Source organism: Saxophila tyrrhenica, assembly GCF_035928015.1.
Source record: "Saxophila tyrrhenica strain CCFEE 5935 chromosome Unknown scaffold_9, whole genome shotgun sequence".
Classification (NCBI taxonomy): domain Eukaryota; kingdom Fungi; phylum Ascomycota; class Dothideomycetes; order Mycosphaerellales; family Extremaceae; genus Saxophila; species Saxophila tyrrhenica.
In genome coordinates, this window is record NW_027041741.1 from 1314555 (window position 1) to 1339174 (window position 24620).

General features: G+C 55.4%; 11 protein-coding genes across 11 annotated transcripts; 6 read left to right on the forward strand and 5 right to left on the reverse strand.

The window, feature by feature from the left end:
- Positions 1-1099: 1099 nt before the first annotated feature.
- Positions 1100-3212, forward strand: DAL5 (Allantoate permease; the record flags this gene model as incomplete). The annotated part of the gene is made up of 7 exons (XM_064803706.1): positions 1100-1333; positions 1391-1490; positions 1546-1567; positions 1630-2073; positions 2148-2220; positions 2277-2675; positions 3051-3212. The coding sequence occupies 7 exons, from the start codon at positions 1100-1102 to the stop codon at positions 3210-3212; spliced, it is 1434 nt and encodes a 477-aa protein (XP_064658621.1).
- Positions 3213-3764: 552 nt separating this feature from the next.
- Positions 3765-4532, forward strand: LTR77_006465 (uncharacterized protein; the record flags this gene model as incomplete). Its single annotated transcript, XM_064803707.1, has 1 exon — positions 3765-4532. One exon carries the CDS (start codon positions 3765-3767, stop codon positions 4530-4532), a length of 768 nt encoding a protein of 255 aa, XP_064658622.1.
- A 2149-nt stretch (positions 4533-6681) lies between these two features.
- Positions 6682-7164, reverse strand: SRC1_1 (inner nuclear membrane protein enriched at telomere/subtelomere region; the record flags this gene model as incomplete). Its single annotated transcript, XM_064803708.1, has 1 exon — positions 6682-7164. One exon carries the CDS (start codon positions 7162-7164, stop codon positions 6682-6684), a length of 483 nt encoding a protein of 160 aa, XP_064658623.1.
- A 206-nt stretch (positions 7165-7370) lies between these two features.
- On the reverse strand, positions 7371-8783 carry SRC1_2 (inner nuclear membrane protein enriched at telomere/subtelomere region; the record flags this gene model as incomplete). The annotated part of the gene is made up of 1 exon (XM_064803709.1): positions 7371-8783. One exon carries the CDS (start codon positions 8781-8783, stop codon positions 7371-7373), a length of 1413 nt encoding a protein of 470 aa, XP_064658624.1.
- Positions 8784-9073: 290 nt separating this feature from the next.
- LTR77_006468 (uncharacterized protein) lies at positions 9074-9892 on the forward strand (the record flags this gene model as incomplete). The annotated part of the gene is made up of 1 exon (XM_064803710.1): positions 9074-9892. The coding sequence occupies one exon, from the start codon at positions 9074-9076 to the stop codon at positions 9890-9892; it is 819 nt and encodes a 272-aa protein (XP_064658625.1).
- Positions 9893-9926: 34 nt separating this feature from the next.
- LTR77_006469 (uncharacterized protein) lies at positions 9927-12971 on the reverse strand (the record flags this gene model as incomplete). The annotated part of the gene is made up of 1 exon (XM_064803711.1): positions 9927-12971. One exon carries the CDS (start codon positions 12969-12971, stop codon positions 9927-9929), a length of 3045 nt encoding a protein of 1014 aa, XP_064658626.1.
- Positions 12972-13464: 493 nt separating this feature from the next.
- Positions 13465-13941, forward strand: LTR77_006470 (uncharacterized protein; the record flags this gene model as incomplete). Its single annotated transcript, XM_064803712.1, has 1 exon — positions 13465-13941. The coding sequence occupies one exon, from the start codon at positions 13465-13467 to the stop codon at positions 13939-13941; it is 477 nt and encodes a 158-aa protein (XP_064658627.1).
- A 542-nt stretch (positions 13942-14483) lies between these two features.
- On the forward strand, positions 14484-15350 carry LTR77_006471 (uncharacterized protein; the record flags this gene model as incomplete). The annotated part of the gene is made up of 3 exons (XM_064803713.1): positions 14484-14524; positions 14581-14956; positions 15015-15350. The coding sequence occupies 3 exons, from the start codon at positions 14484-14486 to the stop codon at positions 15348-15350; spliced, it is 753 nt and encodes a 250-aa protein (XP_064658628.1).
- A 3678-nt stretch (positions 15351-19028) lies between these two features.
- Positions 19029-20902, forward strand: LTR77_006472 (uncharacterized protein; the record flags this gene model as incomplete). The annotated part of the gene is made up of 2 exons (XM_064803714.1): positions 19029-19594; positions 19645-20902. 2 exons carry the CDS (start codon positions 19029-19031, stop codon positions 20900-20902), a joined length of 1824 nt encoding a protein of 607 aa, XP_064658629.1.
- An 846-nt stretch (positions 20903-21748) lies between these two features.
- LTR77_006473 (uncharacterized protein) lies at positions 21749-22439 on the reverse strand (the record flags this gene model as incomplete). The annotated part of the gene is made up of 2 exons (XM_064803715.1): positions 21749-21959; positions 22012-22439. The coding sequence occupies 2 exons, from the start codon at positions 22437-22439 to the stop codon at positions 21749-21751; spliced, it is 639 nt and encodes a 212-aa protein (XP_064658630.1).
- Positions 22440-23298: 859 nt separating this feature from the next.
- COQ9 (Ubiquinone biosynthesis protein coq9, mitochondrial) lies at positions 23299-24035 on the reverse strand (the record flags this gene model as incomplete). The annotated part of the gene is made up of 2 exons (XM_064803716.1): positions 23299-23330; positions 23357-24035. The coding sequence occupies 2 exons, from the start codon at positions 24033-24035 to the stop codon at positions 23299-23301; spliced, it is 711 nt and encodes a 236-aa protein (XP_064658631.1).
- Positions 24036-24620: the final 585 nt, after the last annotated feature.

Consider the following 24620-nt stretch of genomic DNA (forward strand, 5'->3'; position numbering starts at 1 on the left):
AAAAGTGCGCAAAGACCAGATACAGGATTCTGACGCTCGGCAACCACGAAGCAGCTTCTTTGTTCGCCTTCGTAAGATGATAGCCAAACTTCTTTCCTCATGCGGCTTCGCAGCTGGCTTCTTTGTTCATGGGCGATGGTGCTATATCGACAGCTACCAATGTTCTCCGCTCTGCAAAACACAAATAGTGCGGGAGAGGATAGCACGCCATGGCAAATGCGGTCTTCGAATTCTTCAAAGCCCTCTGGTTCGTCCCAATCAATGATGACGACCTCTCTGACGCTGGTGGCGACCTCGTACTTGACATCGAAGACGCAGCAACACCAACTCTCCCTTTCTTTCGTGCCCGCGACGTCCTAGCGAGACCCCGCCGCCTCATCACCACGCCCACTCAAGCGCACATCCCACTCCGCCCAAGGGACTCGGGCAAGAAAGCTTCCGTGCAGCGAAACTGCCCACACTGTGCTGGCAGGATCACGGTCCACTTCAACACGGGGAGAGTGGTGAAGCCGGGGCCGAAGAGGAAGGCTAAGTTGGATCGGTATGTGCTTATTCAGGAGTATGACGGGCATGGCTACCCTCGGCTTCCGTACTTGGTAGAGGATCATTCGCCCACGACACCGAGGACGCCGGGGAGGCTCAGGGAGGACGTCTTGAAGCGATATTGACAACATTCACACTGCTGCTTCCATGCAATAGACAGAATAGCACAACAGCCGTTAGTCAATCACACATCCATTTCATCAATCACGTGCATGGATCAGGAAGCTTCTGCTTGGCAAAGCTTCCCTTGCTTGCCCGCTTGTGACGTTCACAACAGAAACTCTCGAAGTACACCTTCCGCTTTCGGCAGTCTGCTCGTCCATCCGCATGCCCATCTGCCACGCGAACGCTGTCGATCGCGGCGGTGATGTGCCATTGAAACGTCGAGGTTGTCACGCTTATCATCCACCCGGAGGCGAGGAGATACCACTTTGATAGGCGCAGATGCAAGACCTACCTTAAGTTCAACGTCTCTTTCCATCTCATCTCTTCCTACCTTTCCATATATTTCTCCTTTACTTTCCTCATATTCTTCGTCAGCAAAATCTATATAATCATGGCGGACAACGAGAAACACCCCGTCGAGCTGGATCCAGAAGTCGAAAAGAACCTCCCCGCGCCTCTCGCCAATGCTATCAAGGAAGGCAAAGTCCCGGCGGATGTCTTGAAGCACTCTCACGATGCCGATGAGGCGATGAAGGCTTTCGCTGGGAATGAGGGCCAGGTGATTGAATTGAGCGAGGCGGATAATAAGAGGATCCTCAGAATCATTGACTGGAATTTGATACCGGTGAGTTGCAACACTACGCATCAAATGTTGAAGAAGTAGTGGCTAAGGTCGTGCTAGATCATGTGTATCGTGTATGGCCTCAACTTCTTGGACAAGACGACCCTCTCATATGCTTCTATCATGGGTCTGATCGAGGATATTAATCTGGTAAATGACGGTACGTTTCTCATCAACCGTTTCCCAAAGAAACTTCAATGCTGACGAGATTACAGATTACCAATGGCTAGGCAGCATGTGCGTCGATGCCACAATAGCAAGCACCCACATGGTTCAGACAGCTCATCAAGGTCTCACAGGTTCTACTTCGGCTACATCGCCTGGGAATACCCAACCAGCCGACTCCTCCAAATCCTGCCCATCGGTAAATACTCCGCCGCCTGCGTAATCGCCTGGGGCTTGGTTCTCTCCTGCTTCGCCGCCGTCGAGAACTTTGGCGGCGCAGTAGCGATTCGCTTCTTGCTCGGTCTCTGCGAGTCGGCCGTCACGCCGGGCTTTGCGCTCATCACTTCGCAGTGGTACACCAAGCGCGAGCAAGGCCTGCGGACGGGCATTTGGTTCTCGTTCAATGGTGTGGCGCAGATTGTTGGTGGATGTCTGGCGTACGGGATTGCCAGGGGTGCGGCGAGCACTGGATCGGCGATTGCGCCTTGGAAGATTGTGTTCTTGGTTACTGGGCTGTTGACTATGGCTATGGGAGTAATATTCCTGTTTGTCGTGCCGGACAATCAGCTCAATGCTAGGTAAGGACCAGGCAGTCTCTGAAACGCCGCAGGAGTATTGATCACAATGCTAATGCCCCTCTTCCTAATCGCAGGTGGCTGAAGAAAGAAGACCGCATACTGGCCATCGAGCGTATCCGTGTCAACAACCAAGGCGTCGGCAACAAAGTGAGTATACCATGAGTGTTAAGTTTTAGCGTCTCCATCTGACATTCCGCTTCCAGCACTTCAAAATGTACCAACTCCTCGAGGCCCTCAAAGATCCTCTCACCTGGGGCATCACCTTCTACGCACTCGTCGCCGACATACCCAACGGCGGCATCACCAACTTCTTCTCCCAGCTCATCACATCCTTCGGCTACACAGCCGAGCAATCCCTCCTGTACGGCACTCCAGGCGGAGCCGTAGAGATCATCACCCTTGTCGGCTGCGGCTATCTGGGCGACAAGTTCCACAACAGAATTCTCGTCTCGTCTTCTGGGCTGATATTGGCTATGCTTGGGGTGGCGCTGATCGTCGGGTTGCCGCTGGATAACAACGGGGGAAGACTGGGAGGGTATTATTTGACCCAGGCTTCTGCCACGCCTTTCGTGGCGTTCTTGTCGCTGATCTCGACCAATGTGGTGAGTCTTGCTAGAGTTTCGGTTGTCGAGGTGCAGGCCTTGCTGACAACTATGGGGTGATAGGCTGGATACACCAAGAAGACAACGGTTGCTGCGATGTACTTGATCGCATATTGCGTTGGCAGTGAGTTTACGTATCCTTCTCGCTGCGCGTACTGATACTGATCACTGCACAGACATCATTGGGCCGCAGACGTACGCCCCGCCTCGAACTCCTTGACCACCTTGCTTGTACTAATCCTTTACATACGCAGATTCCGTCCCAAAGACGCACCTCGCTACGTGCCAGCAGAAATCACTATCCTTGTGTGCTGGGTATATCGTTCCCTCGTCCGCTTGTACCGCCTCACTCCCCCTGCTGACCACATCCTCCAGGGTATCTGCTTGCTGGACCTCGCGTTCATCTACTGGTACTGCAAGCGCCAGAACAAAAAGAAGGCCGCCATTCGTGCGCAGCCGGGATACGTCAAGTTGGAGAATCAGGAGTTCTTGGACCTGACGGATCGCGAGAACCCGGAGTTCATTTATACGCTTTGAATGACGTTGATGGGATATAGGAGTACAACAGAACGATGAGCACACAACGAGTGTCAGGAACAACAGCTCAGCGACCTCTCACGATCAATCCCAGCAGTGCCTCACGCACTTCCAAGAAGCCCAAACAGCCGCCTCACGTTATTCTGCCGCACACCGCCTGATCAACTCTCCAGTCTCCTGCGCACTGGCTACAACAGCATGCCAGCACCCTCATTCATCCACTTACGCCACAGCCCGAGAAAAAAGACTCAAGTTCATGTTCACAACAGCAAGAAAGCCACCCAAGCCCCACCGTGCAAACCGTAGTAATCGGTGGCGCGATTGGTCCGCAAAGCTGACTTCTGCAGTAAGTTGGTAAGAGTACCAAAGTTCGACTGCCTTCCCACCGTGACCATTTCCTCGAGAATGATTTGTACAGTTCTCCTCAGCCTCTTTTCCACTTTGCGAACTACACAAAAGACGACGTCCTGCTTTTTGCTATGCGAATGAACCTCCCACCAATTTGACTTGATCTAGACATCTCCAAAAACTACCTCAGGCTTAGCCAACGAGATGCTCTTGCCAGCCGCCGCAACCTACATCAGACCAGCCGACCTCGACGTGGAGAGCGTTTACGGTGCATACCACGGCCTATGGCCCCAACATACTCTAGACACCTGGTCCACTAGAGCGCCTCTCAGACTTCCTGCACAAGTCCGCGATGACGAGGGCACGCGACGGCCAAACCAACCGTCACCGAACGAAGGGCCGCCGCGCTATTCGCGATACGTACCACTACCACCACCTCCTCCGCCACCACCATACACAGAACTACCCCCTACCAGACCTGCAGATGAGCAGCAGGTCAGAACGGAGACGGCGATACCACCACCACAGATGGCGGCGGAATCAGCTAAGGAAAGGCGGCTTAGACGGCTGAAAACTAGGATCGCAGCTTTCGGGCACCAAGTCAAGACTCGATGGGGCCCGGCGGCGCTGGAGGGGCTTATTTCCTTTCTGGCAGCTTTGGCGGGCTTAGGTGAGGATGGGAAACCCCTGAGGAAGGGGATACACAGTCGATGCAATTGCCCTGCGAGATCTGCGGATAGACAGCAGGTCAGAAAGAAGCCGGTGAAACCACAGCCACAGACGGCGGGGCCATCAGCGAAGGAAAATCGTCCTGGACGCCTGAAAACTAATATGGCAGCTTTGGGGCATAAGGTCAAGACTCGGTGGGGCCCGGCGGTGCTGCAGGAAGTCGTGATCTTTTTTGGGTACTCGGAAGGCTACGACGAAGATAGGAAATCCCTGACGGGAATGTTCAGTCGAAGAGGGATGTGATCATGAAAGACGCCAGGATGGTATTCAAGTTGTACAGTACGATTAGAGCGGACAGGGGCGGCAGAGCACCAGACTCCTTCTAGGGATGCCAATGGCGTTGGCCTATCTACGTCTGCGACTGTGACAGGCGACATGGTCAGGATCTGGATTAGAAATACTCTGGCAAGTCTGAGAAGCTGTTGTATTCGGGAAACGATCAAGTCGTGGACATTGTGGGCAGAGCAATTGGAAGGGCGATTCAAGAAATGTGTTGCAACTCCCCGTCTGTCTGCACATCCCCTATGCGTATCTCGAAGCCCGCTGAACGTTCTGCACGCCGCGACTGCTTCATACCTTTGCTCCTGCCTTTCACCATCTCGTCGCTGACGTTGGGCTTGCGTCGCGCCATGTCATGCCAATACTGAGGTCGAGGTAGGTGCCATCACGATGTGGCTCAGCGACAAGTACTTTCATCCTTTCCGACAGCTTTCCTCTTCCTTTCTCCAACATTGATATCCCATTGATGACTGGTATTCCTGTGAGTTGATGCTTCCGCCGCTCTGTGGTACGCAGTGACTGACATTCGGCTCACAGATCGCCAAACATAAATATACAGCATCAATACCAATCGTCGACATCGTCACCACATCGTACGGCCATCACACGCAACGATGATCAGATCAGAGATGATCCGGCATGTCTGGGAAGCCGTTGGATTCAACGCATCCTCAAGTAATAGGCATCGTGCGCAGACAAGCGAGCGACAGTGGAAGCAACCCAGGAATCAGTCTTCTCCGAGATCCAAATGCAACCGAAAAGGCCACATCACCCTCGTGGGCAGGCCTTCCGGTCTGTGAGAAGATCCCTCATAACTTCGCTCTGACCTAGTGGACTGGCTTCACTGCCCTTCGCTCAAGCCGTCGACAGTACAAGGAGCCAACAAGGCCAGAGTGAGCTTCCGTATGTGAAGTGGATCTTCTCGCAGACCGCGAGCCTGCCGACAGCAATGACGTTGCCCTTTTCAGGAACATCTGGACCAAGGAGGAGACTTCCAGGTTTGCGGTAGGCCGCTTTCACTGTCCCTCGCTGAGCAGAACCATAAGGAAAAGGGCGGTTCGAGAAAGGTGTTGTAATGTCTCCTAAGCAGAACATCCGTCCGACGACGTCCAGGAAGAAGTAGCAGTCTCGATAATCCAAACAACGCAACGATATGCTCAAAAACCTCCCAGTAGGATATTGTTCAGCGGAGAAGAGGCAACGACGGCGACTACTGAGCGGCTAGTAATGATTCTCCAAGACCTGAGGAAGGGCATCACCGAACAGCAGCAGCATTCCTGGGGGACATGTGGCGAGCAGCGTTGCAGCTGTCGCACGAGGCGCAGGAGGATATGGAGTCAAGCAAGAGACAGTGAATGGGGCAACCCGGGCGCATCTGGCATTCTTCGCCAAGACCAGATCGTGGTCAAAAAGACCATATCACTCTTATCAGAGGGCTGTCATTGTCTGTGAGAAGGTCCGTTGCACGATTCACGCTGACATGGCGGGCTGCTTTTACCGTCGACAGTTTGGGAGTAATGGAGAAGGTGGCAGTGAGTCTATCGTATGAATTTCTTCTTGTTCCACTTCTTTGTCACCTGTGCCAATGTGTTAATGTAGTATGCCTTCAGCTCCTCTCGTTTACGTTGATGCGACGGGCTCGTTGACGGATCCCTCGACCTCTTCCATAGGCGGAGCGATGGGAAGGTCAAAACCGCATCAGCTTCTGCCTCCCCAGCCGCTTCCCTGTACATGACCTGGTGTGGATTATGAAGTACTGCACACCTAGGTCGATCAGACTTGTCGGATCGGTGATAAAAGGTATAGTGTCAGGCACCACGCTGGTCATATGGCTAGCCGTTCTTCCACCAATCGAGTTGTCGGACAATTTGATCCGCCTCAGCACAAGCAGAGGAATTTGGAGGTTGTCGTTAACAATCATCGCTGTATTGCCAGAGGAGGATGAACGAGATGTGAAAAACTATCACGAGCGAAGGCGATATTCCTCAAGGCTGCTGATCATACCTCATACAATCTGCTGCCAATGAAAGCCCGTTCACCTTAAACCCGCCGGCATCGTACACACATCGTACACACATCCCCAACCCGCAAGACCAACGCAACTTAGAACCACTCAATAATACCCCCCCTGCTCCTTCCACCGCGTAACCTCCCCCACCTCCTCCTCCCTTCGCGGCTCAATAAACGTATCCCCGCCAAAGCTTACCCTCCCACTCTTCCTCCTCTCATGCCCCCCACTCTGCGGCGAACTCTCCAACCTCCCCACCGCGCCGACCCACTCCCACACCCTCCCCACATCGCCACTCCTGCCCTCGCGCACCATAGGCCGTACGTTGGAGTTGCGCTCGACTTTCTTCTGTACGGCGTCCCAGACTTTCTTGCGGCGCCAGGTGGAATACTCGTCGCGGAGAATGTCGTCGCGGAGTTGGGCGACGCTGACGTGGTTGTCGCGGTAAGAGTTGGGGTCTGCGGCGTGCAGGGCTGCTTGCTCGCTCAGAACCTCGTAGACGCGCCCAGTAAGCTGCTTTGCGACGCTCTCCACCGTCCGAGATGAGATGTAGCGTTGACGGCCATATGCGGCAGAGCTAACGGCCATGGTGAAAGCTATAAGCTGCCAAAGATGCTGTCTAAGAGTTTGGCGGAGGGATCGGCGGACTGAGCAAGCGAGGCTGAGGTTGCTGAGTGACGTGGAGCGGAGGATTGGGTCGCCGCTGGATCTGTGGGGGAGAGGATGAATCTTAGTATGGAGTTCCGTAAGCAAGAGTCGAGTGCTAATAAGGACCGCGATAAAGATGAAGAGACTTACCCGTCAGTGCCTTGAGTGACTTCGTCCACGTTGCGGACCTCGCCGATTGCAGAGTCCCACAGCTCCTCCCATTCTTGGTTGGACATGCCCTTGCGCCTCTTCTCGCTCATCCCGCGCTTGAGTACTGTCTCTTTTACTTCTGGTGTTGGAGCGTCGCCGCACTCGTATCTCGCGTTCTGCTCTCTCAGCTCCTCGACCACGCGCTCCTTGACTGAGTTCACCTTCTTCGTCATCGCCGTGTCGGGTTGGCAGGTGGGTGGGATCGGTATGAGTCCAATCATCGAGAGAGGATGCGGTGTCAGGACGAATCCTGGCTCGCACGCCGTCTTCAGGTTGTCGTAGCAGATCGCGTGCTGCGGGCATGGCTCGCACGATGGACGGTACGCATCCGCCCACTCCGGTACCTGAACACCAGCGATCTCCCTGCTCGGCTCTCCGCGCCCACAGTAACCGACCTTGAACTTCTCATCGCCATACAGATACGCCGAAGCAGCCAGCACAGCGACGAAGATTGCACTAAAACCGTTCCGTGCTGCTTTAGCCGCTGGCGCTGTGCTTTTCGGCCGGACCTGCACCAACTCTCCGGACTGCTGCGCCAGTGCAAGATCTTGCTCTTCTTCTGGCGTGAACTCCTCCGTTGGCTCCACGCGCTCCTTCCTCATAGCTGAGACCGGCATCTCGAATGTACGCCTCGTAGGCACGACAGTACCATCCGCTTGCTGTCGTGCCGGTTTGACATCGTGCGTCCGTCTACGCACCTTGTCGCTTCGGCGTCGATCTGTGTCCTGGGGCGCGTTCATGGTTGTTCGCCTCCGGTCTGTTGTTGGTGGAGGTGGGGAGCTACCAGACTGAAAGACGTTCTCCATTGAGAACGGACTGCCTTCATCGCGTGCTTCCTCCTCCTTCACTCTGGGAGTCTGCGCACTGGGCCGCGATCTCCTAGACGTTGGCCGCTTCGGCCCAGGCTCCTCTTCAGGTACAGTCCTGTCAATAGTCCGCGCATGCTTGCTCGATGCTCGTCTTGGGGTGGCTTCTGGCGGCGCGGTGCTGTGTCTCGTCGATCGCGTAGTTGGCGGTGGCACTTCCTCCGCCTCCTCCGTTCGCGCTCTCGTTGTCCTTCCGCCGCTTCTTCTGCCCGTTGATGGCGCTGGAGGCAGTTCGTCCTCGTTGTTGTCCGTACTTTGGCTAGCCACGTCAAGAATGCCTCTGCTGCTGCGCTTCACTCTCAGACTGGCGTTGCGCAGCTGCTTTGCTTGCGGCGCGACATGCTCGTTGAACAGATCGATGAGCTGCGACTTCTTTGCCGAACTTGGGTAGTTTATGCTCTGCGCGACCAAGACTGAGCGCAGTTGCGGGACAGTGAGGGTAGCTGGATCAAATCCGGGCTCCAGATAGGCCTGTTCCTCCATCGCGGTCGACGTCACCAAGAGGTACGAGTGCAACGATGGTCAGCGGAGGGCGCGGAGTAGGAGGTTGGTGGATGGTGTGTACAGAAGATGTGGAAAGATGAGGAAGAGAGGAAAGGTGTCGTTGTCGCAAACGGAACGCTCGTTGTTGCCGAGATAAACATACTTTACCTTTTAGCTTTAGGCGACAACCATATGGTCTGTGCGCCCGGCGCAAGTCTTCGTGAACTTCACGTCGGGCCTTTTCACTACCTTACATGTAAGAACCATACCTCAAGCCACATACAGCCAACATGACAACCTGCGCGCAATGCGACAAACCGCTCATAGTGGAGATCACTCCCGACTCAGACTCCGAAGGTGAAGCACCGGAACTTGACAACTCACCCGACACCATCCCTGACGACGTAACGCTTTCCTGTGGATGCCATTTCCACTGGGAATGCCTCCTGGATTCCTACGAGCTGGAGAAGTGTCCCAATTGCTCCCGCTCCATCGTCTCTTCCCCGGCCACAGGCTCTTCAGCTTCGGCGTCAGCGCAACAAGCCATCATCGTCGACCTGAACAACGAAGGCGGCCTGCAGCAACAGATCGACATCTTCCCGATTCTCAAAGAGGAGTCGTACCTCCGCGCCTATCCCGAGGAGCGTAAATGTCGAGCTTTCCTGGAGTTCGCGCGAGAAGGCGACTACAAAGCCATCGCCGAGCTGCTAAATTCCTGCGACGAACAGCGGTTCGACGAGCAGTTCGATGAGTCCGAGATGACCGACGCTCCTTCTGCTGGTGGCGAGAACAAGACCCCACATGAGATTCTGCGGTATCAGGACCCGATTGGTGATATGTCTTCTGGATTGCACGCGGCGGTGGCGAACGGACATCGCGAAGTGGCGTGGTTGCTGCTGCTGCTGGCGAGTAGTTTCCCTGAGCTCGAGATTCCTGCGGAGGTGTACCAGGAGGCTGCTGTGCTGGGTGTCATGCGGACGGAGCAGGATGGAAAGGTGGATATTCGAAGCTTGAAAGACTCTCACGGCCGTACGGCGGAAGATGTCGCGAGGGAGGCGGGCGCGATTTGGACGGGGTGGATTGGGAATGGCAGACTGGCTATGCCCTGATCATTTCGAAAGATGAGATTCTGCTGCCAAACAATCACGAATCCCTCCCCGCCGCCTGACTCCCACCACTCGTCCTCCTCGGCCTCACCACGCGATGCCTGCTAAGCAACTGCGAGATGATGAAGTGGCTCACATCCTCATCGCTCCAGTAACTCAAATGACTCGCTATCGCCGCGATCAAATTGATATCGAACGCGCCCTCCTGGATCGCGTAATCCACCCGCCCATTACTATTCAGCCGCCTCACCTTCTCCTCCTCCCGCTTCAACCGCTTTGCCCGCTCTTCCGACTCCTGCCACTCCGGACTCCCGACCGCTCCGGCGCCGAGGTCGCGCTGTCCGGCATCCCCCTGCACAGACCCGCGATGCTTCTGATACCCAGCATATAACGTCTCGATCTCGCTATCAATAAGCGTCGGCGGGTGCTGCTGCCCGCTCCTCGTTGGCGTCACAGCCCCCGAAGCAATCTTCTCCGGGATCGCAGCAATCTCACTCCCCTCCGGCGGAGGCGGCGGCGCAGTCGGAATCACCCCCGCGCTCACATTCGTGCCTGCACCACTCGAAGGCGGCGGAGCATTCGGACGAATCGAAGCATTCTGCTGCGCGGAAGGAACCTGCGCAGCTTCGCCCCCACTATACCCCAACCCCCTCGTCAGCAAATTCGACGCCATAGACGTCCACATGCTCGACACGCTCTGGCTCACGCGGGCCCCTATGCCCGTCAACCCTTGGCCCATCGGCGCGCCGAAGATTCCACGCTTCGTGTACGGCAGGGGCTGCGGTTTCAGCGTCGCCATCGTGGGCGAGATGAGTGGCTCGATGCGGTAGGAGATGGGGTCCGTGGGGTGGAAGATGTTGAACAGCTGGGCGCATTTGGGGTTCGAGGTGGCGAGGTCGGAGGTGCTTGTGGTGCGGTCGAGGGGGGTGCGGGTGGTTTTACTGCTGCTGGTGGTGGAGGCGGAGGCTATGTCGGAGAGCATTGGGTCGTCCATACTTGTAGTCATTGCTCTTTTCCGTCCGTCTGGACCTTCTCGTGCAGCGATGGTACGACCGGTGAGCATCTGGAACAGACCGATGGGTGAGCCGAGAGCGTAGAAATCTTCCACCTCAAAATCAAGTTTCAGATGATGTTGATGCTTCCGATGCTGCTTCGAAGGATGCAACTGCTGGTCCTGCCGGCACAGGATATCAAACATAATCGCCGAACCGAGCGAATGCCCAATCATGCTTATCTTCCCCTTGAAGTTCGGGTTCCGTTCCATGAAAAGGTGGTAGATGCGATTGCACTCCTCCAGCACGATCCGTGAAATATGGTCCTTGTACGCCGGCGACTGGTAGAGCAGGATATCCAGCGCGAGATCCGTAATCAGGTTCCGGACTGCAGGTACTCCCTCGACGGAGATGTCTTCGAGGCTGGGATAGTCTTCGTCTTCTTGGTCTGTGTCGGCTATATCTGCTTCTTTGCGGTTGTGCTTGAGACTCTGTTTTGGGAAGTCCAGCAAGTGGCGCCAGCAAATCGGCAGAACTTGGACACGACTATTCACCACTTCTGCATTGTCTAGCTCGGCATTGAGCGCTTTGAGGTCTGGCGAGTCGGCGTAGACGGCTTTGATCGTTTTGCGGAACGTGTTGACATCGTGCACGAAGTTGACGCTTTCGATGCGTAATCCGAGCCGTTGGCCTATGCCGTGCGTGACGAGGATGAGATGTTCGACTTCACGACCTTGGTCCTCGGAGGAGTTGAGCTGGTAGTCCTCTTCCATCTCGCGCTCGTCACGTTTGCGCAGTTCTTCTTCTTGCTTCGCTTGGTCTTCAGGTGATGTTGCTTCTTCGAGAAGGGAGGACATGTGGCGCTCGAGCTTTTGGCGGTGGGTTTCAGAGACACTTGGTCGTTCTGGCGCATCTTCCGGTGGGTCTTCTTCGGAAGCTGGGGCAGAGTCTTTGCTGGCGGTATCCTTTTCGGTGGTGGTGGCTTTGTTGTCTTTGCTTTCAGGTTTCTTGGTCTCGGGAGCATAGCCGCGAACGAGTTTGATGCCGCCGTAGTGGCCGCCGCCGGCGAAGCGTTGGTACATTGTGTAGTTCATCCGGCTCATAAAGTCGTCGGTCAGGAGCCAGGCTGTGTTAGCGTCTTGATATGTCACGACGGAGTTCATGTGGGCACCAAAGAGGCGGTATGTGTTCTGCGGTTGATCAGTCCGTTGGCCTTCCCGAGCTTCGGTGTCTCCAGGCGGGACTGGCAGTTGATTATCAGCGGCCTGCTTCCGCAGATCTGTGCTCGAAAGCTTCGGTGTCATGGGCGCAGAAGCAGCAGGCTTTGGCTCATCAGACACTTGAAGCTGGTCTGGGCCCCAAGATGTCGGTCGCTTGCGAGGCTGTGAAGCTGATCGCTGCTTCGCCTGCTGAGAAGCTAGCTTCCATGCCTCAACCTTCAGATAGCCGTCTTCCAGTTGTGTTGCCAGGTTCTCATCACACGGTCTCTGTACACTGCCATCCTGATAGAACCAGGTGCCTCGCCGGACATCGTACACCGGACCCAGCCAGTAAGCCGGCCCAAGTTCCCTTCGTTCGATATCCACATCAAACAGGTAGTCTTCGTTGACGGGTACCCTGACCTTTCCGGGGCTAAGATCGTCTTTGAGGTTGACATTGGGCTTCTCCTTTGACTGCTGGTCTTCTGCCTTTCTAGACCCCAGATCACCATGTTCAGGCTGGCGTTCAGCCGCTTCTAATTCCTCCCCAAGCTTCCGGTATGCGACCTCGATGGCTTTCGAATCCCGTACTGAGAAGGCAGCATACTTCTTAGGAGCAGGCAAGAGCTTCTCATCTGTCTTCCCAGCAGGATTCGGTCGCCGTTTCGGCGAGTCCACAGCGTGAAACCATTGCGGCCGGAGAGGCGGACAATCGCGAGGGTAGTTCCTAAGACTCAAGCGATGCCTATGCCTGACTCTGTGATCCGTTCCGGGTTGCTGCTGTACTAGTGGCTCCGGTTCGCCATCCTTCCCCTTGCTGGGTTGGACAGTTGGGCTCCTGGTGAAGGGCGAGAGCTTGCTCAGGTAAGACTGGCTCTCAGGTCCAGACATTTTGCTTTCTCTGCCCCTCCATGGGGCAGACTCACTCTTGCTCAGCCAGACTGCGGGACGGTGGATGAAGCCAGTCTCCGACAGTAGCAAGGGGAAATTCCGCTTGATGTATTGGGTCCAAGAGGAAAGGCGAGCCAACTTTGCGGCTTTACAATCGGTTTTGTCAGGATACTTTCCTCTGACGGATCCAGAAGGGCTAAGGTAGAAGCCTGAGAAGTGGTTCAGTGTCCTCCTTGACAAATGTTGATCAAGGCCAGGTTTGATGTTGATCTGACGTGGACCTCTTCGGAAGATGCCGAGAGCTTGCCTGAAGCATGTGCCTGCCAATCTTCATCGCTTTTTCAAGTCTCTCCTTCTCACGCCAGGTTAGTCCACTTCAGCATCGTGCTACTCCCATGCATTGACGAACACATCTTTAATCTTAGTAGAACAAGCAGAGTAGGCATGGTTTACTGACAAGTGGCAGACCATACCTTACCCGCATTCCACGACCATGGCTTCAGATGACTCAAAGTCTGCAGAGCACCAGCACATCGAGGGTTTGGTGCAGAAGAGGCTTCCAACAAGCCCCATCTATGCCTTCCTACTCTCCGACGTTAAGATCAAGAGTGCCAGCAAAGGCCATGTCATCGCACGCCTACCGCTGGAGAAAAACCATATGAATTCCGCTGGCAGCCTGCACGGCGCCGTCTCAGCAGCCATCGTGGACTGGATGGGTGGCATGTCGATATCAAGTCACGATCTGCGGGACAAGTCTGGCGTCAGCGTAGACATTCATGTTACGTACCAATCAGGGGCCAAGCTTGGAGAAGAGATTGAGATCGAAGGCATTGCAGAGCGTGTTGGTGGCAGTCTTGCGTTCACGAAGATCAACATCTACAAAGTTGAGGAAGGACAGAGAGGCAAGGTCGTTGCAACAGGCACACACACCAAGTTCGTGAAGGGCTCGGAGCCCAAGCCAGCATCGTGAGGTGCGGTCAGGGTGATGGTGCATGAATCCCCGTCTTCTTTGCGTCTAGCATGGTTACATTCTCTTTGAATGACTGGACTCACTCGGATGGGGAAGATCAAGTGTCCTCGATGCTTTAGAAGCTGCTGCGAGCACGTGCTGTGAGCAGTGCGCAATTTCGAGAGGACTACATATACAGCTGAAGCGGTAGACTAGGAGCTTAACACTGTCAAGTACACCCCAGACTAGGTGTCGTTTTATCATGAATCAAAGCGACCAGCAACCTGATCTTCCCATGTAGAGTTTGGCTTCGATTGACCATCTGTGTTCGAGCTTGAGGTAAGCCCAAGTTGTTCCTGCAGGAATAGAGTGTTTCCTTCTGGCTCACATCTCGTCCTTGTCAACTGCTCTTCTTCGTAAACCTAATCTTCTGTAGATTCTACAACAGCTACCTTCCAACAAACTTGGAATCCACTCTATCAACGCGGACTGCGGGGCATATTGTGAGCTCCATAAAACACCTTGTCAGACAAAGATCAACTCGCCCACCACGAGCTATCAAGATGGCCACGAAGCCGGCAGTAGTAATCGTCCCAGGAGCATGGTGAGTATCACCGTCAATAGCACATGAATGACATGACTTGCTCAACTCTCGCCCAGGCACGTCCCAGACCACTACGAACCCTTCGCCAAACGCCTTCGCACAGCAGGCTACGAAACCGTCATCGTCCGCAACCCATCCGTCAGCGTCTCGCGCGACCCGGGAAACATGCTGCGCAAAGACGCCATGGTGACCTGCGACGTGATGAAGAAACTCGTCAACGACGAGACTAAGGATGTTGTGATCATTATGCACAGCTACGGTGGCGTGTCTGGTTCTGATGCCGCTGCTATGCTGTGTGAATGGCTGGGGACTTATGGCCAGCCGGACCATGGAAGGGTGCGGAGGATGGTGTATTTGGCGGCGCATGTGTTGGAGAAGGGGGAGCCGATGTTGGGGACGGGGAGGGTGATTAATCATTTGGATGTTAATGAGGTCAGTCTTTCCTTCAAATAAGTATACATTGTTCAACCGGATCACTGACGCTTCGCAGAAAGGCATGATGGTCCACCAGAAACCGTACGAGCGCTACTACGCCGATATCTCAGAACAAGAAGCGCAAGCACCGCTGGATCTGACGGTGCCGATGGCATATTCCGCTTTCACCACCCCGACGACTTATGCTGGGTGGAGGGACTACGGCATTCCTTGTACGTATATCAAATGTCTCAAGGATAATGCTGTGCCGGTCGAGATGTGCGATAAGTACATTGCGAGGCTGCGAGAGGGTGGTGTGGATTTGAAGGTGGAGGAGCTGGATGTTGGGCACTCGCCGTTTTGGATTGATCCTGATGGATTGATGGAGTTGATTGTGAGGGTTATCGAGTGAAGCGTACGAGTGACCTCGAGGGTTCATACTTGTGGGATCGAGAGGAATATGCCTTGCACGACGAACGAGACGGGAAGGTGTTATTCGTGCTCCGCTTCACATGGTAGTTGCAGATGGAATGGCTCTTTGAACATCTGATCCTGTTCAAAACGAGACGTAAACGGCAGCGATATTGCAATGATAGTAGTGAAATGAGAAGTCAACCAACCTTCACTCAACTCATCGCCTTCAACTGGAGCCTTCGTAGCCCACGAGTATAACGTTGCACCTCTACCAGCCTTGTAGCGCTGATCTCGCCATCTGAAGTTAGAAGCAAACACATCCTTCACGGCTGCATACATCAGCACGAACATGCCTCCTGCAGCCCTACGGCACAAAGTTTCAGTGCCTGGCATAAAGCTACGCAAGCTTGGGGACCGGCCGCCTGCGTACTGCACACTGCAAAGCATGGTGAGGGGGATCTTGCAGACTGCTTTCCCGCCGCATCTCGTACGCGGCGGCCCACGCTTGCATGCAGTAGTTGTGCATTTGGGCAGATCTGTGTGTGTGTGTAAGCAGTCGGTGATCAGAAAACCTCACGACGAAGGCACATTCTGAAGTGCGAAAACAATGGCATTGCCGCTCGACCTTGCTTGAGCTGGCGAGAAGAGAGAGCCCACCGGAGCCCGTGCAACGGGACGTCGTCAACGAATGAACAGCGTTTGGCCTGCCATCCAATCGATTGCGCCGGAGCTGGCTCTTCACCGCCATTCCCACAACCCCGCTTGATCGCCCCAATCGATGAGAGGCTCCAAGAAGCCAGAAGGACAGCTTTCAAGCCTCGTGAGTGCTGCTCTGCGATTGTGCGCGATCCGTTGAGGTGGTCGTGGTGGTGCAGACGTGTTTCACACAGCTGGATCGAGGCGTGCCTCTCGGAACAATCATGCACGCTGGTTGGAAGTGGAGGGGCTCGTGAAGGAGTGCTTCGTGCGACCAGAGAGCTCGAACGCGGAAAGTGGCGGTGTTAAGGTTGGTTAGGCCGGCGACGTGTTCGCTTGCCATTCGAGCTGGCGTTTTCGAGTGTTGTTGGCGAGGGGCCGGACATCGCTTCGATTTGGGTTGGGTTTTCCGATGGAGGAGCTTGGATGGATCGATCATGGGGCCGTTCGAGGCGGTTTTGATTGTAGATAGGCATCGCCAATTGATTGACAAGCTGACACGATTACTTCTTGACCTCGGATGCCGTTATCGAAGAGCTGGCCCAGGCTTTCTGGAGGCGCATCACATGCAGCGGGAGCTAGTCGAGCTATCTTAACCTTGTGCGCTGTGTGCATGTCGAGATCAACGTCGGGATATCTGGGGAATCGCAGACTTGGATTGTGCATTTGCGAGGACACGAATACGTGCTGCGTACAAAGATGGCTCATTGCGAACACCTTGCTGGGCCGGTTGGCGGGACCACAAGCTCACGTTGCAACTGCCGGATCAAGAGCATACCATTCGGGCCCTCTGAATTGGGACAATGGCCGTCGCTTGTCGCGGCGGCGGTGTGACTAGGGTTGTACGGGCCCAGCGCACTTCTGACTTCCCGCGTTGCGCACGTTGCGTCTGTATCGATTGAGAAGCCTTATCTGTGCCCGAGTGGCTGCCAGAGGCACCCTTTCGTGTGAGCCTGAGACCACCGCCACATGTCGATTGAACCTCGAGTCAATGGCATCGTCAGAGGCTACGAAGAAGCTTGCGAACTGCTCGCCGTCCCGGGCCCTCGACTTCTTGCGATCCTGCTCGGTGACATTGCACGTTCAAGGTGGCTCAAGGCGCTAACAACATCAGCGCTTCCGCCTCGCCTGCGCAACGCTTCTGACGTTCAGATCGCAGCGGCTGTCTTCAAATGGTTGGAGAAGCGCCGTGCAGGAGGTGTGTTTGTATCTCGTCGTTGATCTCGTCAGTATCAGTGGAGATCTAGATGTTCGCGTGTTGTCCCGTTGGACTTGTTCCATTGTTCAATGGGAAATCGAGCCGCTGGGAGGTAGCTTGGCTTGGCAGATCTCCACCGCGCTTGAAAAGTCAATGGGCCAGCACACGGTACACCTTGACACCTCACCTTGCTAGACTTCGACGTGGACTACTGTGACTTTCGGCTGTTTTCCTCGCTCCAACCGTCATCAATTCGCCGCCGGAGCGTGTTCGAAACGGCCATCGCAGATCGGCGGAGTGGCGATACCATTGGCGAAAAACATCTCAGATATTCAATTTATCAGCGCGCGGGTGAGAGCGGAGGCATTGGTACAGAGGCCGACAGAAAGCGACGATCTCCTCAGTGCCGCGTCCGATAGCATTCCACAGGCGTCTCACTGGTCTGGAAGAAGTGGGCGCCAGCGACTAGGATTCGAAGCGGGCAGTTGTGGCTGGGCGACTGGCGGCATTCTACCCGCTATCTCTCTCTCCAGAGGATCCGCCCGAGCCGCCGTCGTGTTCTGTTGCGCGCACCCGAGGACGAAAGCTGCACGCTACATTTAGGCGTCGTCCTGTACTCTGCCCTGCACCTGCAAACCTGCTGCACATCTCCACGAGGAAGTGCATCTCGCCCTTGCTCGCGCGCCACGGCCCGTCCTCGCAGCAGCAGACGCAGACGCACTCGACCGCCCGCCGCCGGGTTGGTTCTTGGTTCTCTTTGTTTCGCGCCGCTACACTGCTACACTGCGCCCACCGGCGTGCCGGACTGACGACAGCACGCAGTGCAAACGCGCCCACCGCCCACGCCTTCTGCGCCCGCTGGAGAACGTGCCCGCGGTGCCAGGTGGTAGCCCGCGAAGTCTTGTCAAAGCGTTCTTCCACCGTTCGCGAGAGCTGGCACCCTGGTGAGTTCTCCACTCCACCCTCCATGGCCCTAGCGTGCACAGCGTGGACCTTGCGCTAGAGCTAGACCTCCCAGCCATTCCCAGCACCTCTATTCTATTCCCCAGCTCCATCTGCAACCGCTTTTCCCTCATGCATAGCATTTCCTTAGACGACAGGGTGCGTTGGTAGTCGCTGTCGTGCAGCAGCATTTCCCGCTGCGCGCATGACATCTTGAAACACAACATCTGCTAACATCAACGACCTCACCTAGATTCGTGAGTATCGGTGGTTTTGAGCCATTGATTTACGACCCACGACCTGTCACGATTAACGACCCTTTACGACCTCCTTGCATTCACGAACTTTACGGCGTCTGTCAACGATTGCGAAGCGTTTGATCCCGGCCCGGCGTCACGGCAGCATCGAAACACTATTGACGACCGTCTCCACCCTCTGCCCGCGATCCAGTGCACTTCTGGCGGAGCTCAACAGCAGCAAAAGAAACATCCCTAGCTTTTGCGCCCCTGCAGAAGCTGTTACCACTCGACAGCATTCGTTTGCTGTTGACTCGCCGAAAAGCTGGCGCTGCCACCGACCCAACCCTTCGCCCGAGGTGACGAGACTCAGTGGTCTGCACCTTCGTACGCGCATCAGCACAACAGCAGCACATCATCTGTCGGCTCGTCGCCTCGGGCTGGGTCTTCCAGTGATTCAGTCGCAAACCAGTCCTACGACTCGCACACCTCCTACGCTCCATCTGTTGACGGCGCAAAAGTCGGCCATTACGCGACGTCTCCAGAGCAGGCGATACACCCCACCTCGACGCCTTATCATTACGCGCCGCAGCCCTACAGCAGCATGCAACAACAACAACAACCATACATGGATGTGAGCCAATCACACGCGCCGCCGTCTGGGCCTGCGTCCAGTATGGGTCAGTACTCTGGATATGGTCAGCCGCAAGCACTCCAGCCAGCATCGTACAGCCACGGTCCAGCCAGCTATGGCAACTATCAATACGCGCACACCATGGCGCCGATGCAGAGCTCTCTTCCCGTGACGTCCTCAATGGGCGGACAGATGGTTCCACAATCGTTGCCTTTACCAGCGATGGCCTCCAACGGACCACCTCCACCGCAGGGCGGCGGTCAGCCCTACCAAAGCATTGATACTTCTGGGCAAGTCGCGCCGCATGGGATGAAGCCGCGGGTAACTGCGACCCTCTGGGAGGACGAGGGAAGTCTCTGCTTTCAGGTCGAAGCAAACGGGGTGTGTGTCGCGAGGCGCGAGGACAACCATATGATCAACGGAACCAAGCTCTTGAATGTCGCCGGTATGACGCGTGGTCGTCGCGACGGCATTCTCAAGAGTGAAAAGACCCGTCACGTGGTCAAGATTGGACCCATGCACCTCAAGGGTGTCTGGTATGTGTTTTGCCTTCTCCCTTCGCATAGCTGCAAACTGACAATCACAGGATACCCTTCGACCGCGCGCTGGAATTCGCGAACAAGGAGAAGATCACCGAGCTCCTATACCCTCTTTTCGTTCATAATATCGGAGCTCTGCTCTACCACCCCACCAATCAAGCAACCAACGCTCGCCAAAGCATCGGCAACGCCGCAATGGCTGCGCGCCGCCCTGAGCAAGGACAAGACTACATGCGAACACCACAAGGTACTCAGCCACCTTCTACCCTCACCCACCACCACTCCATGAGCAACCCAATCGGTGCCAGCGTCCCTCAACCACCGCACTCGATCGCACCTCATCCGGCTTCCGGGAGGCCAGGTCTCGATCGTGCGCACACCTTTCCTACTCCACCTACAAGCGCATCTAGTCTGACCATGGGCATGGGACATGCAGGAAGCTCGTACGAGTACAGCGGCGCTCAGGCCACCGCAATGCATCCAGGTCAGCCTCTTCCCATTGACACTGGCTTAAATGCGAGATCTGTGCCAACAACCCCAGCTTCCACGCCGCCTGCCAACTCGCATGGCCCGCAGTACCAGACAAGCCAGCCCTACGACTCGCGGCAGATGTACTCCGCGCCTTCCACGTACGGCGGTTATCCACCTCAGCAGCACATGGCGCGGTACGGTGGAATGCATTCCAGTCCGGAGAACGGCAAGATGGGTCCGCCCGCCCGTGCCGGAGCAGAGAATGAGCACCCCGACAGCAAAGGTCACCCTGGATACGTTGGCCAGCCAGATGCAGAGGGCGAACACGAGGGTGAATATACCCACACCAGTGCGTCATACGACGCAAGACGACCTTCCTACAGCTACAAGCCTAACTCTGCGCCAGGACCAATCCACTCGGACCCGTCTCATGTCTCGCCTGAGATGACGCACTCGCCGCACCAAAACGGGTCTGGCAGGGCGACTCCAAGGACCGCTAATCCGTATGGCCCGTACAGCTCGACACCTCAGAGAGCTGCGCAGCTGCCTTCAAGCAACCTGTCATACGGCATGAGCAATGACACCAGGGGTGGCGCACCCAATGGCGCGGAACCATACCCCCACCAAGGTGCTTACCAGGCGCCTCAATACCCGTCCATGAACGGCGCACCGACGTCTAACAAGCGCATGCGCGAGATTGAGGATGATGGGCAAGAACCCTACGGCCGCCCAATGAGCTCCGGCGACAACGGGCTCAAGCGTCAGCGCACCGACCCGGGCTCTCGTCCGATCGCGCAACCTCACTCCGTCAAAGCCGGCCCCATGAGGCGATGAGCCTGTTACGGCCCTCTGCGGCTGGATCTGCGAACGAACACGAAGGGGCGCCAAATCTCCTTTGTCGACCGAAACACAATCTCCAATCTCCTTTTTTCTGTACTCTTTTGTCGCCGACTCTGATGACGAATCACGACCACGACTTCTACCGAGACCCATTGACGATAACGACGACCCTCAGCGAAACCTACTATCACGACCGCCAAACAGCGACACGACAGCAGCAGCAGGGTGGAATTTGCTTTCGTGTTTGCCGCTGCAGGCGCGACTTCGATGTTTGAGTCGTTGCAGCGCGCAGGCATCACTTGACTTGTTTCTTTATTGTCTGTTCACTTCGAGGAGGGGAGGAAGGGGAGGAAGAGGATGAAGGGGAGGAAGAGGAGGAAGGGATGGTGAGAGGGAGAGTGAAGGATAGAAGGAGGAGGGGAGGTAATGGGTCCTCTAACTGGCGCTGCGGCGTGTAAAGAGAACGAGAGGAGGAAGTGCCGTTCCCGGAGTAAGGCGCTCGAAAAGCCGTACATCTGCTGCTGCTGCTGCTTGAATGGTAGATTTCGGTGGCGCTGTTCGACCTCGGGCATACATGTGATGCGATTGACGACGATGCGCTTTAAACGAACGACTCCTGATGTGTGACGAGATGGTATGAGAGTTGATAAGTGCGCTATAAAAGTTTCCCCTGTCAACGATTTCTCACTTCCTTGGACCATCGGCTCTCAATGCAAGGGATGAAGGTTTGATTTGATGTGAACGCATTTTGACATGATCGACTCCAAGTGCTAAATTGCCTGACCCATGCTACCAAAGACAGCCGACTCCGTTGCTTTCAGGTACGGAGCAGAGCTCAAGCTAAACATCCATACCCATGAACAGCCACCGGTCGCTGATGCAGTTCTTTTCGCCGGCCCAGTGATCGAGCATTATCAATTCGAAGCCAGCCCATGACAGCCCGCGGCTGACTTCTTCTGCGCTCTCGCCATCCGCAGTCCTATCGAGGCAAATGACGAGCTGGGTGCAGTCGAAGTCCTTGCTGCTGGCGAGTTCGAGGAGTGCCATCAATCTGAGAAACGTCAGTAAATGCGCTCGTATATTGAAGTGAAGGAAGGACATACCCAGGCTTCAAGTCCTTGCCCATGACATCCTTGTCGAAGAAGACGAACAGCGCTCGCTCGTCCTCCTTGTCCGCCACAAAGCCGGTGAAGCGCGCATCGCAGGCATAATCCCACATCTCCACGTGATCCCTCAACATCCCTCCTATCTCCAGATACGGTTTCCTCGCATCCGGCGACGGCGACGGCGTCGGGAGATCATGCTTCATGATCGTGGCTTTCTGCTGCTGTTGTCGCAGCGGTATCTGCACAGTACCGCTTTTGTATCCACCAGCTGTTGCAGTATTGTGTTGCGCATCCATCACCAGCGAGTTCTCAAAACCAGAGTCCTTCTCAACCAAGAACACGGCCTTCAGCGTCTCGCAGAACATTCTCTCACAATGCTCCGTGATGTGATGCGCGGCGTCTCCGCTCCGCTTGCGCGCCTGCATCGCCGGCCGGGCGGCGTGCTGCGTTGGCGCGGAGTCGGGAGACGGAGGGGGTGAGGGGGAGGGTCGCGAGCCGACCTCAAACCCACCCTAGATTGTATCAGCATGGCGTATTTGTGTGCCTTGGTGTTTGTGAAACGTACACTCCGCCCCTCCTGCCCCGCAAGTCGAGAAGTGGAAGCCGGTGAGGGCCATGGTGGCGGCGTTCACGACGTAGGCGGATGCCTGGGTGTTGGAGCGCCGCACCGACTCGGCGGACGTCTTGCGGTAGTAATTACTACTACTCGTACTGTTATTGTCCATTAACATTGCCATTTCGTAAATCTGCCACGGTGTCGAATCGGTCGTTCGGGTGGTGTGAAGGTGTTGGGGCTGGAGGTGGAGCGCTGTAGTAGGCTATCGCAGGCTGTCGCTTGGTGTAGATATCGGTGTCTGTCGCGGTGGTGGATGAAAGAAGGAAGAAGAGGGGCGAGGCGAAGTCTGCTGGATTCACAGTGCGACCTTACCTAATGCGGTGGCCACGTGCGCTGCTGCATTTTCACGGATTCAACATGCAAACTTATGCAGTGTTCTGCAGGACTTAAAAGTTTGAAAGCACCTGCATTCTAAGATCGATCTACAGTGCGTGTGAAACGAGGGATCTGGTTGCATAAAGCTGCATTTGTTCGGCTCTGCTCTTACGGCATATGGGGGCCAGAAATGCCCGGGTCTTGGAAGCACATGGAGGCAGACTGTTGGTATGTCTGAATGACTCGAGACTTGACAGCAGGTGTACTTCTCCCTCCGTACAACACAATCACCTTCCATCCTCTCCTCCACCTGCCATCAATCCATACCGAAGCCGCATCATATCCTCACGCCTTTACTCCGCAGTAGATTCACCAGTGCACCCCCCTGGAAGCCCGCCCATTGCAGCGTACCACTGACCGTCCCTCCAACAGTCCTCAGCTCCTCCAGCCGTCTATCGAGAAACTGCTCCGTGTCCCTGAACTCCGTAGACTGATCCGTAGTCTGGAAGATCTCCGTCGCAGCATACACCCCCGACAATGATGCCCTCTTCGTGTACCACGAGGAATCAACAGATGTGTCTCCAGCCAGAAACCACATCTCATCTGCCAACGCACCCAGCTCCCGTAATGACGCCGGTATGTTGTCCGCCAGTGACATGATCGCGAGTGCTTCCTGCCATCTCGTCACAATGCCTGTGTCCACGTTCGCGCGTAGCCGTTCAAGTATCAGACCCCTGACCTTTCTGCCGACTCCGATATTTTCATCTGGGAACTGGATGCGATCCTTCAAGCCCATTCGTTGCGATACTAGATAGTACTTGACCAGATCGAACGTGCCCTTGCGAAAGAGGTTCGTGGAGACATCGAGGTATCCAGAATCCTTCGCGCCTAGTGTGAGCGCCTCCTGTGTGAAGCCATGTGTTGGGACGTGAGCAAGCGCAGAGGAGAGGATAGTTCGCTCTGCCTCGCGATAGACTGGCTGTTCTGCATGGTCGTATGAGTGGTATGCGGCTCGTGAAGTCTGGAGCAGAAGCGGTCGTAGAGCTGGCGGAGTGCGAAGGAGTGTCCGGAGAGCCATAGGCGATGACATTGTGGATGTGTTTTGGTGGCTGTGTTGAAGTGATGATGGATGGTGTTGTTGCTCTCGAGAGATCAACAATTTAAGCTTTCATCCTTCGACATGGACATGGACTTCATCTCCCTCAGCTTTTTTTGGACACCACCACAGCCACGATGAATATCTGTTGGTATATCAGGGGCCTTTTCCCTTCTCGAGCATATATCATATGCTATTGTCCTGGTTGAAGGAAGGCGTACATCACCCTCATGGTACTGAGTTGGCCATTTCGTTCCTCGATGCAGGCATCACCATCACACTCCGTGGACATGTCGTCCTCGACGAACATCACGATCAGAAAGGCAACGGCCGACGACATACCGCCTATCAACGCAATACACAAGTACTACGTCGAGAACACCGTCATCACTTTTGCTACACGAGCGAGTACGAATGCTGAAGCCAGTTCTCATCTTAAATCCACCCAAAGTGGCGGATTACCATACATTGTCGCAGTTGGAGCCAACAAAGCAATTCTTGGATACTGCGGTGTTTCGCGCTTCCGCAGCGGCCGGACAGGTTACCAGCATACCTTCGAGCTGAGTTTGTTCCTCCATC